General features: G+C 46.7%; 1 protein-coding gene across 2 annotated transcripts in view; it reads left to right on the top strand.

The window, feature by feature from the left end:
* Ca6 (carbonic anhydrase 6) overlaps nucleotides 1-12694 on the top strand; it is a 17196-nt gene extending 4502 nt beyond the window's left edge. Inside the window, exons 4-9 of one of the 2 annotated variants that reach the window (XM_021201101.1) lie at nucleotides 685-777; nucleotides 3549-3618; nucleotides 4501-4658; nucleotides 8323-8446; nucleotides 11975-12041; nucleotides 12661-12694. In XM_021201101.1, coding sequence (XP_021056760.1) covers nucleotides 685-777; nucleotides 3549-3618; nucleotides 4501-4658; nucleotides 8323-8446; nucleotides 11975-12041; nucleotides 12661-12694 — 546 coding nt within the window. Of the gene's footprint in view, nucleotides 1-684; nucleotides 778-3548; nucleotides 3619-4500; nucleotides 4659-8322; nucleotides 8447-11974; nucleotides 12468-12660 lie in introns of those variants that run through there. The other variant, XM_021201100.1, reaches the window with a different exon arrangement.
* Nucleotides 12695-12785: the final 91 nt, after the last annotated feature.

Genomic DNA, 12785 nt, shown 5'->3' with positions numbered 1-12785 from the left:
TTTGTAGACCAGGCTGGCCTCGAACTCAGAAATCCGCCTGCCTCTGCCTCCCGAGTGCTGGGATTAAAGGCCTGCGCCACCAGGCCCGGCCTTTGGCTTATTCTTATTTAAAATAATCAATATGATCTTGTGCAGTGGTGATGGTTCAGTCACCCTGTGTTTGCTTCGGCAATGACTCTGTGTCATTGCGTTGTCTCTCTTCAGAGAACTCACAGCATGGCAGGAGTCTCTCTTCTGCAGGAGGCAGGCCTTCCCTTTTCAGCTGAGTTTGTGTGTGTAGCGTTTGAAGGCACCTCTTTGGCCTGCAACCGTCCTCGGGCTGTTCTCCCGGCCTACTGTAGATTCCAGTGGCTTCCTGAGGGACAGATCATTGCTGGCTCCTTAAGCCTCCTGGTGGCCCGAGGAGGGCATGGAAGCCCCACAGAATCCAGCCTCTGGCAGGAAGAGTTTGGGTCAAGGCAAACCAGAGCCACAACCTTCCAGAATCCCATGTACCCTCTTTTGATTCTCAGAAAAGTTTCTGGTCTTGGCAGTTGGGGCTTGTAGCCTGCGCGCAAGGAGAGAGGCCAGCGTTGCTGGTGTGGCTTAGCCTGAGGCGTCTCGTGTTCTCTCCCCTCTCTGTAGAATCTTTAAGTGTTTGAAGTCCAGATGAACTACCCTTGACCTGCCTTTTCTCACTCACAGGTTCACTTTGTTCACTTCAATCAGAGCTACGGGACCTATGAGAAAGCCAAGGACCAAGAAAACGGCTTGGCTGTGATAGCCGTCTTGGCTAAGGTAGGCTGGAACAACGCATGCGTGTCTGCACGCTGGCTATGGCTGGAACTACGCATGAGTGTCCTCAGTCTGGAACAACGCATGCGCGTCAGCCCTCAGGCCATGCCCTCAAGTCCAAATGAGGTGTGCGGACTGAATGACACGTCATCTTCCTCTTCTCTCTCCATCCCTTCCTAAACTCAGCATTCCTGGGAAAGCTTCCCAGTGGAAGGCTGACCGTCTCTCCAGCCCTTGGTCACTCTTGTGTTAAGAACCATGGGGCCCTGGGTAATAAGATGACTTAAAAGACCTGGAATCCAGAAGGGTTGACTGGACACAGGCTGGTCTTATGGGCCAGGTGACACCAGCCAGGTGGATTCTAACAAAGTCCACACGATGGACTTAGGCATATGTCATTTGAAGTTGACAGGAATGCGGGCTGGAGAGATGCTCAGTGATGAAGAGTTGTAAGTTCCTTTCCGAGGCCCCAGGTTCTAGGCCCAGCACTCACATGCCAGTTCACAACCAGTTCCAGGAGATCCACTGGCCTCTGAGGGCACCAGGCTTGCACATGGTACACGGACTTACATGCAGATAAAGCACACATACATAGAAAATAGAAGCAAATAAGTCTAAAAAACAAATTCAAAGTAGACAGGACTCTAATTCTCAAAAACTTAACGTAAAAACTGGATAAAGTTATAAGCAAAATGAAATACCCAGTTGTTTCCATATAACATAAATAGATAAATCAGTAAAATTTAAAATCTAGAAGCATCAATCTTAGCAGCGACATTAACTGCTCTGTGCTGCCAGGGAGGCACATTCTGCAGGTTAAACACAGGTGAGCAACTAAACAAGCCCACAAATAAACGCATAAGAAAACGCCATAGCACAGTTTTAGAAGATCAGAATCAGAACTGCTTAAACATACCGTCTGATATGTTCACGTTTCAACAAAAAAAAGTTTCCCATGCTAAGAAGGAGAGAGATACGGGAACTGTAGCTAGCTCAGTCGGAGCTTTCCGAGCAGATGTGAGGACCTCAGTTCACTCCAGCACCCATGTGAAAAGCCAGGCATGTTGGTGTGCACGCAAAAGAAACAGAAGGCAGAAGTAAGAGCCACTGAAATCGTTTGGTGGGCAAAGTACATTGCCACGCAAGTATGGCTACCTAACCTAAGTTCATTCAATCCCTTGAATCTGCATAGAGAACCAACTCCACAGAGATGTCCTCTGACCTCGATATGTGCAGGCCACAGTCATGGCCCTCATTCACACACACAGTAATAATAAAGTTAAAAGAAGAAATCAGGAGAGTAGTATGAATAATTCACATGATCTGTATGAAGGAGAAAAAGCCCAACAGAACAGACTCCAGGAATCTTTCTATCATAGAAGCGCATGCCTGTAACCCCAGCACTCCGGAGCATCATGGAGGCACATGCCTGTAACCCCAGCACTTGCAAACAGTATCAGACTCCAGCAAATCCGAGGCCAGCGTGATCCCTGTAGGGAGTTCTAGACCAGCCCAATCTACACAATAAGACCTTGTCTTAAAAGACAAAACCAAGCCAGTCAGTGGTGGTGCACACCTTTAGTCCCAGCACTTAGGAGGTAAAGAAAGGCAGGTCTCTCAAGTTTAAGGTCAGCCTGGTCTACGTAGTGAGTTCCAGGACAGTAAGGGCTACACAGAGAAACCCTTTGTCAAAAAAACCAAAACTGCCAGGCGTGGTGGCCCATGCCTTTAATCCCAGCACTTGGGAGGCAGAGGCAGGCAGACTTTTGAGTTCAAGGCCAGCCTGGTCTACAAAGTGAGTTCCAGGACAGCCAGGACTATACAGAGAAACCCTGTCTCGAAAAACCAAAACCAAACCAAAACGAACCAAAACAAACCCCAAAACTGAACCAAAACAAACTCAAACCTGAACCAACCAAATCAACAGGGGAAAACAACAACACAATAGCCTTTTACACCAGAAGCTACTTCTATATTCTTCTTAAAACAACAACAACAACAACAAAAACAACAAAAAAACAACCCCCCCAAAACCCCCCAAATCAGGGCTGGAGGTATGGCCCAGTGGTTAAGGGTCCTTGCTGCTCTTACTGATCATAGCACCCATAGGATGGCATCACCTCTGTGACTCCAGTTCCAATGGGTTTGGTGCCCTCTTCTGGTTTTCCTGGGCACTGCATGCAGATGGCATACATACAGACACATAGGCAAACTCTGATACACTTTTTTTTTTCCGTGGGTTCTGGATGGAATTGAGGTTTGGGTTTTTGTTTTTGTTTTGTTTTGTTTTTTTTTTTAACATTTGTTTCAGATTTATTTTATGACTATGAATGCTCTATTTTGCATGGATTCCTGGCATGCCATAAGAAGACATCAGATCCCATTACAGATGGTTGTGAGCCACCATGTGGTTGCTGGGATTTGAACTCAGGACCTCAGGAAGATCAGACAGTGCTCTTAACCGCTGAGCCACCTCTCCAGCCCTCTGATACACATTAAAATAAGTCAATGAAATCAACACTCATACAAAAGAGTGTTGTAGCAGTAGGGCTACAGGAGCAGCTTCTTGTGGGACATCGTGTCTGTCAGGAGCCCTGAGGATAGAGATGAGGGCAGTTGGTAGCAGGGGACAATCAGCTTGTCTCCCCCTAGGACAGCTGAGCCGTGCTACCTCCATGTTTTTTGCTTAGCCTTCCAGCTAGGAAATCAAACGCCTGGTGTGGGGTAGTGGGCCAAGTTCTCCCCTGGGCTGAGTGCTCTGTGCTTCTCCACAGGTTGTGGATTATGCTGAAAACACTTACTACAGCAACTTCATTTCTGCCTTGAAGGACATCAAGAATCCAGGTAAGGAATGCCCACAGGCAGTGTGTGGCACGCGTACAGCCGCAGCCCTCCGGAGGGAAGCCAGGTCTCTTTGACTGATGGCCTTGTCCCAGTCCTTTCTGCTGTAGGCTTGGTGGGGGTGGGGAGAAACCATGCATAAGTTCTTGTGCACTGCCCCCTCTCCAGCTCCTAAGTATGGATTTTAAGTCATTAAGATGTAAGGTGTTTGTCTTCTTTTCCTTTTCCTTCCTTCTTTCTTTTTTTTTAATTTTTCAAGACAGGGTTTCTCTGTGTAGCCCTGGTTGTCCTGGAACTCTCTCTGTAGACCAGGCTGGCCTCGAACTCAGAAATCCACCTGCCTCTGCCTCCCGAGTGCTGGTATCAAAGGCGTGTGCCACCACTGCCCGGGGTATTATATGCTCTTAACCACTGAGCCATCTCTCTAGCTTCTGGAAGTCACTTTGTTTATTTTAAATATTTATTTATACAGATACATCAGCACACCCGAAGGTAGCATCAGACGGTTATGAGCTGCCATGTGGGTGCTGGGAATTGAACTCAGAATCTTTGGAAGAGCTGTGAGTGCTCTTAACCACTGAGCATCATCTGCCTAGCCCTAGAAGTCACTTTATAGCTCAGGCTGGCTTTGAACTCAGGGACAGGTTTGCATCTCATCTCCTAAGTGCTAGGATTCCAGTGTGTCCCACCGGGCCCATTTCTCTGCTGCCTACCCATCCGCAGAGCAGAACACCGGGGGACAACTTCTCAGCCATCAGCCCCGTTGTTCTGTAGTTTAGGTTAGTTCGCTGACTTGAACGTCCCTGAGACAAAGCCAGAGCTGTTCCTGCTGGGGCTGGGGCAGGCAGAGCGCCTTTCTCATCCACTCCTTGTCTCTTCTCTTAGGACAAGTTACAACTCTGAAGAACACGATCATTAGGAACTTGTTGCCTGAGGACATCAGACACTATTACGCCTATCAGGGCTCGCTCACCACACCCCCCTGCACAGAGAATGTCCAGTGGTTTGTGCTTAAAGATTATGTCACTCTCTCCAAGGTCCAGGTAACAAAAGGGCCCCTCCTCAAAGCCTCTTCTTGACACTCCCAGACGCCCGCATGACTCATTGATAAACGCCACACACAGCTCTGATACTGCCTTAGTCAGGGTTTCCACTGCTGTGACAAAACACCATGACCGAAGAAATGCACGAGGAAAGGGTTTATTTGGCTCATATTTCCATAGCACTGTTTGTCATCAAAGGACAGCAGGACAGGGACTCACACAGGGCAGGACCCTGGAGGCAGGAGCCGATGCGGAGGCTGTGGAGAGGTGCTTCTTACTGGCTTGCTTCTTGTTGCTTCCCCAGCTTGCTTTTTCTTTTTTTCTTTTAAGGTTTATTTACTATTATATATGTAAGTACACTGTAGCTGTCTTCAGACACCCCAGAAGAGGGTGCCAGATCTCATTGCGGATGGTTGTGAGCCACCATGTGGTTGCTGGGATTTGAACTCAGGACCTTCGGAAGAGCAGTCAGTGATCTTAACTGCTGAGCCATCTCTCCAGCCCCCCAGCTTGCTTTATTTTTTATTTTTATTTTTATTTATTTATTTTTTATATTTTCGAGACAGGGTTTCTCTGTGTAGCCTGAACTCAGAAATTCGCCTGCCTCTGCCTCCCAAGTGCTGGGATTAAAGGCGTGTGCCACCACGCCTGACTTTTTTGGTTTTTTGAGACAGGGTTTCTCTGTATAGCCCTGGCTGTCCTGGAACTCACTTTGTAGACCAGGCTGGCCTCGAACTCAGAACTCTGCCTGCCTCTGCCTCCCGAGTGCTGGGATCAAAGGCGTGTGCCACCACGCCTGGCCCAGCTTGCTTTATTATAGCTCCCAGGACCACCAGCTCAGAGATGGGGCCACCCACCATGGGCCGGGCCTTCCCCCATCAATTACCAATTAAGAAAATGCTACAGAGCTGGATCTTATGGAGGCATTTTCTCAGTTGAGGTTTCCTCATTTTAGATGACTCTAGCTTGTGGCAAGTCGATATAAAACTAGCCAAGACCAATATCAAACCCATCCCCACAGAACTGTGGGTGACCTTCAGCCACCGAGGCAGAGATGGGTGTTAGAGGCACCAGCTGATCCAAGGAACTTTGATTTGATGTAGTGGAGTCAGAGCCTTGGGAAGGGGGAATGGTAAGGACAGACGCTCTCAAGCAGACCTGGCTAAGCCCAGTCCTGGGTCCTGTGTGGCTTACATTCTCCCAGCCTAGGCTAAGGGCTGTTTCTGCTCTTTGTCGTGTTAAAACACAGCTTTATATTCAGTCTTTTAAAAAAAAAAAAAAAAACCTACCAGGTGTGGTGGCGCATGCCTTTAATCCCAGCACTCAGGAGGCAGAGGCAGGCAGATTTCTGAATTCAAGGCCAGCTTGGTCTACAAAGTGAGTTCCAGGTCAGCCAGGGCTACACAGAGAAACCCTGTCTCAAAAATCCAAAACCAAAAAAACAAAACAACAAAACAAAAAAACAAAAACCATGTCAAAATTTTATTTGTGTGTGTGTGCTCCTGAGTGTATGTCTGTTATGCTGGAGTGTATATTTGTGCACCTTGTGTGTGCAGGAGCCCATACAGGTCAGAAGAAGCCATCAGACCTCTTAGAATTAGAACTAGAGGTATTTATAAACTGCTGTGGGAGACTGAGACCCAAACTTAGGTCTTCTGCAAGAGCAGCGAGTGTTCTTAACTCCCGAACCATCTCTCCAGCTCGGTATCCAGTCTTTTGAGGAGAATTGTTCTATAGGCTCTCTTTTTGTCTTTCATAATAATAAATAGTCCAGGCACATGAATCGCTCAACCAACCTCCCTCCCTCCCTCCTTCCCTCCCTTCCTTCTCCTCCCCCCAACCCTCCTCCCGTCACCTCCTCTTCCTCCTTCTGAAGGATCTTACTCTGTAACCCCAGACAGTCATAGCAATCCTCCTGCTTCAGCTTCCTGAATGTTAAGATTACAGGCAAGAGCCACCACGCCCAGCTTTGAATGTGTCTTGACTTTAGTGAATAGACCATACCATATGTAATATACTTGTGTGGAATTGAATATACCGCAAGCACTGCTGAAGCTGTAAGGCATGTCTAATATTTCCTTAGGCTGATATTTTCCCTCAGAAACGAGTTTTTTTCTCTTAAACTTCATTTCTCTTCTCCAAGAGAAGATGGAAAAGGCTTCTATTAGGTAAGGACACTTCCACGCAAAAATGTTTCTCTGTAGGCTGGAAGTGCCCCCAGATAAGAGACCTAGCACGTGCCAGTTATCTCTGGATGAATCCGATGAGTGGCATTATTAGAAGGACAAAGCTTGGGCCTGTCCCCCTATAACCTCAGTGGAGGTTGAGGCAAGAGCTTGAGAGCTCTGGGCTAGCCTTGGACACACAGACAGGAAATTCTGGGCTGGCCTGAGCTACGAAAGAAGAGAGTTGTTTAAAAAACAAACAAAAAAACCCAAACAAACAAAAAAAACAAGGCTCAGATAATAGCTTGGCTTAAAGAAAACTTGCCTAGCATAACAAGGCTTTAAATTCGATTCCTACCTCTGTGGGGGAAATCCCAAAACACACAAGGAAAAAGGCAGTTTGAAAGAGGATTATCAGAATCAGAGTTACAAAGACTTCAGACAGGGGAATCACCAGACAAATTGTAACAGTATACTAATATACACATGGACATGTGTACATTTTTATACACTAATATATGTATGCATATATATGTATATATTTATATATGTGTATACACACACACACACTTATATATATATTTCTCTGTGTAGCCCTGGCTGTCCTGGCACTCACTCTGTTGATGAGGCTGGCCTCGAAGTCACAGAGATCCTCCTGCCTCTGCCTCTTGAGTGCTGGAATTAAAAGCATTGCCCCAACCCCCACCCACTGGGATGAAACTGTGTCAAGGACAATTTGAATGGCTGGGTTTAAAGGCAGGTTGGATTTAATTCAAGAGGCAACTAGTGAATTGGAAGACAGAGGTGGGAAGAGCCTAACCAAGGCACGAAGACAAACAGAGGTGGGAATGTGCAGTGTCTAAGAGAGATGAAGCGCGGGAGCAGAAGGACCTAGCAGATGCCTCACTTAAGTCCCAGGAGAGGTTCAGCCGGGCGTGGGGTGCATGGCTTTGGTTGAAGCACTTAGGAGGCAGAGGCAGACAGAACTTGGGGAGTTTGAGGTTAGCCTGGTCTAGATAGTGAGTTCTAGACTAGCCAAGGCTATGTAATGAGACACAGTCTAAAAATATAATAATTTATTATTATTATTATTATTATTATTATTATCTTAAGAGTTAGCCACAGAGAGAGGGCAGTGGACTCAAAATCTTAGAGGAAAATGAACGGAGAATCCAGACATTCTCACGCAGAAAAAAACACTTCTCAAAGATGTAGACAGACTATATTCTAGAAAAACAAATACTGAGATTAGCACGATATATTTCTGTTACTGGTTGCTTTTGTTCTGTTAACCAAATACTAATATAAAAAGAGAAGGCGAGACTGTGTGGCGACACCTGCTGGGAAGGTGGATGGATGGATGGATGGACGGTGAGGTAAAGGCTGGCAGACTGCTCAGAACCGATCGAATTGACACTTTTTCTTACATAGTCACTAACTAAATGCTTTCACATTCTCCAGTGCTTTCCAACTCATAACTCACTTTATGTTGTCTGCAGGCTGTGAGCATAGAAAATTCTATTATGGATCACAACAACAAGATAATTCAAAATGGTTACCGCAGAACGCAGCCCCTCAACAACAGGACAGTGGAAGCCAATTTCCCAAACTTCCCGGATGAATGTGAGTGCATCAACTCTTAGTTTCTTTGTGAGGTTGGTGGAGCTCGGTGTTCTTCCCTCTTCTGCCCGGTCCCTTAGCATCAGAGAGGGAAGGAATGCAGTTTCAAGGCAGGAATGATCGATCACATGAGCCAATGTGGGCAGGGCCGGAGAAGACAGGGACACCAGTTTTTCCCATCTCGGTGAGAGCAGCAGACACCACATGGCTTGTGGCCTCCCTGGTCTTGAGAGTTGGTAGGAGAAACTGGCAAAGATAATCCGAAAACTCTCATCGGAGTGTGGGCCCCAGTGGGGTGATTTCCCAAGAGCCTGAACCTCCTTTCCTCTGTATCACGAAGGACTCACAGACCGACTTAACAATCACACCCTACCCACCACCCTACAAATTAAGGCTCATTTTAACCCCTCCCACTTTACTTCCTGGTTCATTCATTATTTCCTCTTGTGCTGTTTCCCAATACACTTTCGAAAGAAAAGTGACACTGGACATGACAGGTGCCTGCCGTGCCCTGCTTCCGTTACCGGTTGTGGTGATTCCCACTCCTAGAGTGACACCGGTCACGTGGTTCACTCAGACTCATTCACTGGTCTGTCATTTGATTCCATGATTTTCCATGTTCCATTTTTCCCCGATAAAAATTTTTACTATTCTTAATATATATATATATATATATATATATATATATATATATATATATACATATATTTTATTATTCTTGCAACACATACCATTTGGAGTTTTGTATCCCACATCACAAAAGCTCTTTCCATGGGAGATTCTCTGACTTACCCCAGGCTCACCCCGACTGGGGTGCTCCATGGTGTTAGTGGCCTACACATCCTGGAGGTCCTCCCTGGGAAGCCACTGTGCAGGTAACTGTCTCACCTCCCACTGGGCATCAGGGCGCCTAGTCCCTCTCTGCCACCTATGGGATGTCAGTGATTGGACCCTGTGCCAACACAGTGCAGAGAAAAGATACCCTTCTGCTCTTCCCGGAGAGCCAATATTTCTGAATAGCCATTGGCAGTGCCACTCAGCTGCGTGGCACAACCACAGCATTGCACAGCTCTATAGGATTGCATCACATTGGACTATATTAACTGATAACATTTTATATGATAATTTCTTTTTTTTTTTTTTTTTGAGACAGGGTTTCTCTGTATAGCCCTGGCTGTCCTGGAACTCACTNTGTAGACCAGGTTGGCCTCGAACTCACAAATCCGCCTGCCTCTGCCTCCCAAGTGCTGGGATTAAAGGCATGCACCACCGCGCCCGGCAAGTCACGTGATTCTTTTTTTTTTTAAAAAGATTTATTTATTATTATACATAAGTACACTGTAGCCGTCTTCAGATACCAGAAGAGGGCGTCAGATCTCATTACGGGTGGTTGCGAGCCACCATGTGGTTGCTGGGATTTGAACTCAGGACCTTTGGAAGAGCTGTCAGTGCTCTTACCCACTAAGCCATCTCGCCAGCCCTATATGATCATTCCTTTTTTTTTTTCAATTTTTATTAGATATTTTCTTTATTTACATTTCAAATTCTATCCTGAAAGTCCCCTATACCCTCCCCCCGCCCTGCTTCCCTACCCACCCACTCCCACTTCTTGGCCCTGGCCTTCCCCTGTACTGGAGCATATAAAGTTTGCAAGACCAAGGGGCCTCTCTTCCCAATGATGGCCGACTAGGCCATCTTCTGCTACATTTGCAGCTAGAGGCACGAGCTCTGGGGGTATTGGTTAGTTCCTATTGTTGTTCCACCTATAGGGTTGCAGACCCCTTTAGTTCCTTTGTATGATCATTTCTTCTTCTTTTTTTTTTTTTTCGAGACAGGGTTTCTCTGTGTAGTCCTGGCTGTCCTGGAACTCACTCTGTAGACCAGGCTGGCCTCGATCTCAGAAATCCGCCTGCCTCTGCCTCCCAAGTGCTGGGATTAAAGGCATGCGCCACCATGCCCGGCTGTATGATCATTTCTTAACTGACCATATTAACCAATCATTCCGGAGAAACCAAGGAATCAAAAGCACACAGACAGGTTAGAAGACTTGGGAGGTGGCTCAGCGCTAGTACATGTATGAAGCTCCAGTTTGTTTACCCAGCAGTGTGCACATACACACATACACAAATACGTATGTACATGTGTATGTGCTTGAGCGCACACACACACACACACACACACACACACACACACACACACACTACATACATGGGGAGGAACTATGGTTTATATTCTGCATTCTCTGTTTCCTAAGGTACTTATAAGTTTGATCTTTTAAAACTAATCTTTTCTTTAAAATGCGTGGACATGGTTTATGTGTACATGTGGTGTGGTTGTGGAGGCCGGAGATCAACACTGAATGCCTTCTTCACTTGCTCATCATCTTCATTCATTCATTCATTCATTCATTCATTCATTCATTCATTGAGATAGGATCTCACTATATTCTTCTATCTGAACTAGAATTTGCTGTGTAGACCAGGCTGGCCTCAAACTTACAGAGTCTATGTGCTTCTGTCTCCCGAGTGCCAGAAGAAGGCATGTGCCACCACGCCCGATTCTCCATTTGTTTTTTTGGCTTGGTTTGAGGCATGGTTTCTCACGGAAGCCGGAACTCACTGATTTGACCAGGCTGTCTGTCGTCTGTCTCCGTGCCACTAGTGCCTGGGTAGCAGCGGCGTGCCACTGTGCCCAGTGTTTCTGTGAGTCCCGAGGCTCCAGTCTCTCAGACCTTCATGCTTGCTCAGTAGGCACATCATTTAGGATAGCTGAGGGATCCTGCGGTGCCTGGGTAAAGAATGAAGTCCCAAGTGAATGTGTGTCGTTTGACCTGTGCACCGTCATGTCAAAGGCCCCAATGCCTCAGACCCAAGGCTATAGGCAAAGCCTTCCCAGGTGAGGTCAGAGTCCCAACGCCTTCCTGGGGTGTGAGTGTGAATGTTTGCACTGTGTGCAAGGATGTGCTTGTGTGAACGATTGTGTGTGCAGATGCCGCCCTCGGCAGCTTCCTCCTCCCAGGGTTTTACAGCCTGGATGTGCTCCTGGTGGAGACGTCCTCCCACGTGGACTAGCTCCTCTTTCTATGCTGGGTGTAAGATTCTGGGCTGTGCATAGCAGGCGCATTCCATCAGTGAGTGGAACTTACCTGATCCCTGTATTCCTGTACGTGTGTCTGTCCTTCCTTTGTCCCCTTGTTACCACAGCCAGGGTCCAGGATCAAGCAATGTAGGACACAGCAGTTTGTCAGCTCAGTCATCTCTGGGAATTTGTAATTACTTCCTCCCTCCTTCTGTCTCTCTCTCTCTCTCTCTCTCTCTCTCTCTCTCTCTCTCTCTCTCTCTCTCTCTCTCTCTCTCTCTCTCTCTCCTGCTCTCATGACAGTGACAGTGATTCTCTACATACCACTGGCTGTCTTGGAACTCCTCTGTAGCCCAGGCTAGCCTTAAATTCGGAGCCCCGCCTGCCTGCTGGGATCAGAGTCCTGTGGCTCTGTGCCTGTCTCAATTCTTCTTTTTCTTCAATGTTTTCTAGATTCTTTGTACCACCTTCACCTAAAACACAAGCAGAAGCAGATTCTACAAGCTAAGAAAACGAAGAAGAGAACCCACACTTATTGATCCGGAAATGACACACTGGCCCCGAGGGCTCACCCTGCCCCTTGCCTAAGGAATCCTGGAATATGGGTCTCCTTGCTGCCTGCAGCGAGTCTCTGATTAACCCAGAGGGAGTTCTCATCCGAGAGGAGTGGAGCTATGTCAGCCAGAAGAGAAGGGATGTGGGTGAGAGGGAAAAGACTTGGACGGACGGACAAAGGAATCAAGCCTTCCATAATTCCCTGTCAATCATTCACCTAAATTTGGGGTCTACAGATGCGGCTCATGGTAGAGAGCTTGCCACAACCTTGGGTTTGAGCCCCAGCACCGAAAAAAGAAAATCATTCACTTTGATCTATGTAATAAATCAGCTTGAACTTCCCTTTAGCATTTAGTGTAATAAAGTGATTTTGGAAAATTTCATTTTTAAATTCTGTGTTACTATTCTTTTGCACCACTTTATTGTATATATTTTAAATAAGATTTACAAGCTGGGCGTGGTGGCGCACGCTTTTAATCCCAGCACTTGGGAGGCAGAGGCAGGCGGATTTCTGAGTTCGAGGCCAGCGTGGTCTACAATGTGAGTTCCAGGACAGCCAGGGCTATACAGAGAAACCCTGCCTCGAAAAACCAAAAAAAAAAAAAGATTAAAAAATAAGATTTACTTATTTTTAAAGATTTATTTATTTATTTATTTTTTATGTATGAGTACACTGTCGCTGTCCTCAGACACACCAGGAGAGGGTATC

This window comes from Mus pahari, chromosome 6 (genome assembly GCF_900095145.1).
Source record: "Mus pahari chromosome 6, PAHARI_EIJ_v1.1, whole genome shotgun sequence".
In the NCBI taxonomy this organism is placed as follows: domain Eukaryota; kingdom Metazoa; phylum Chordata; class Mammalia; order Rodentia; family Muridae; genus Mus; species Mus pahari.
Note: the sequence above shows the minus strand (reverse complement) of the source record. Positions and strands in the feature narration are given on the sequence as shown.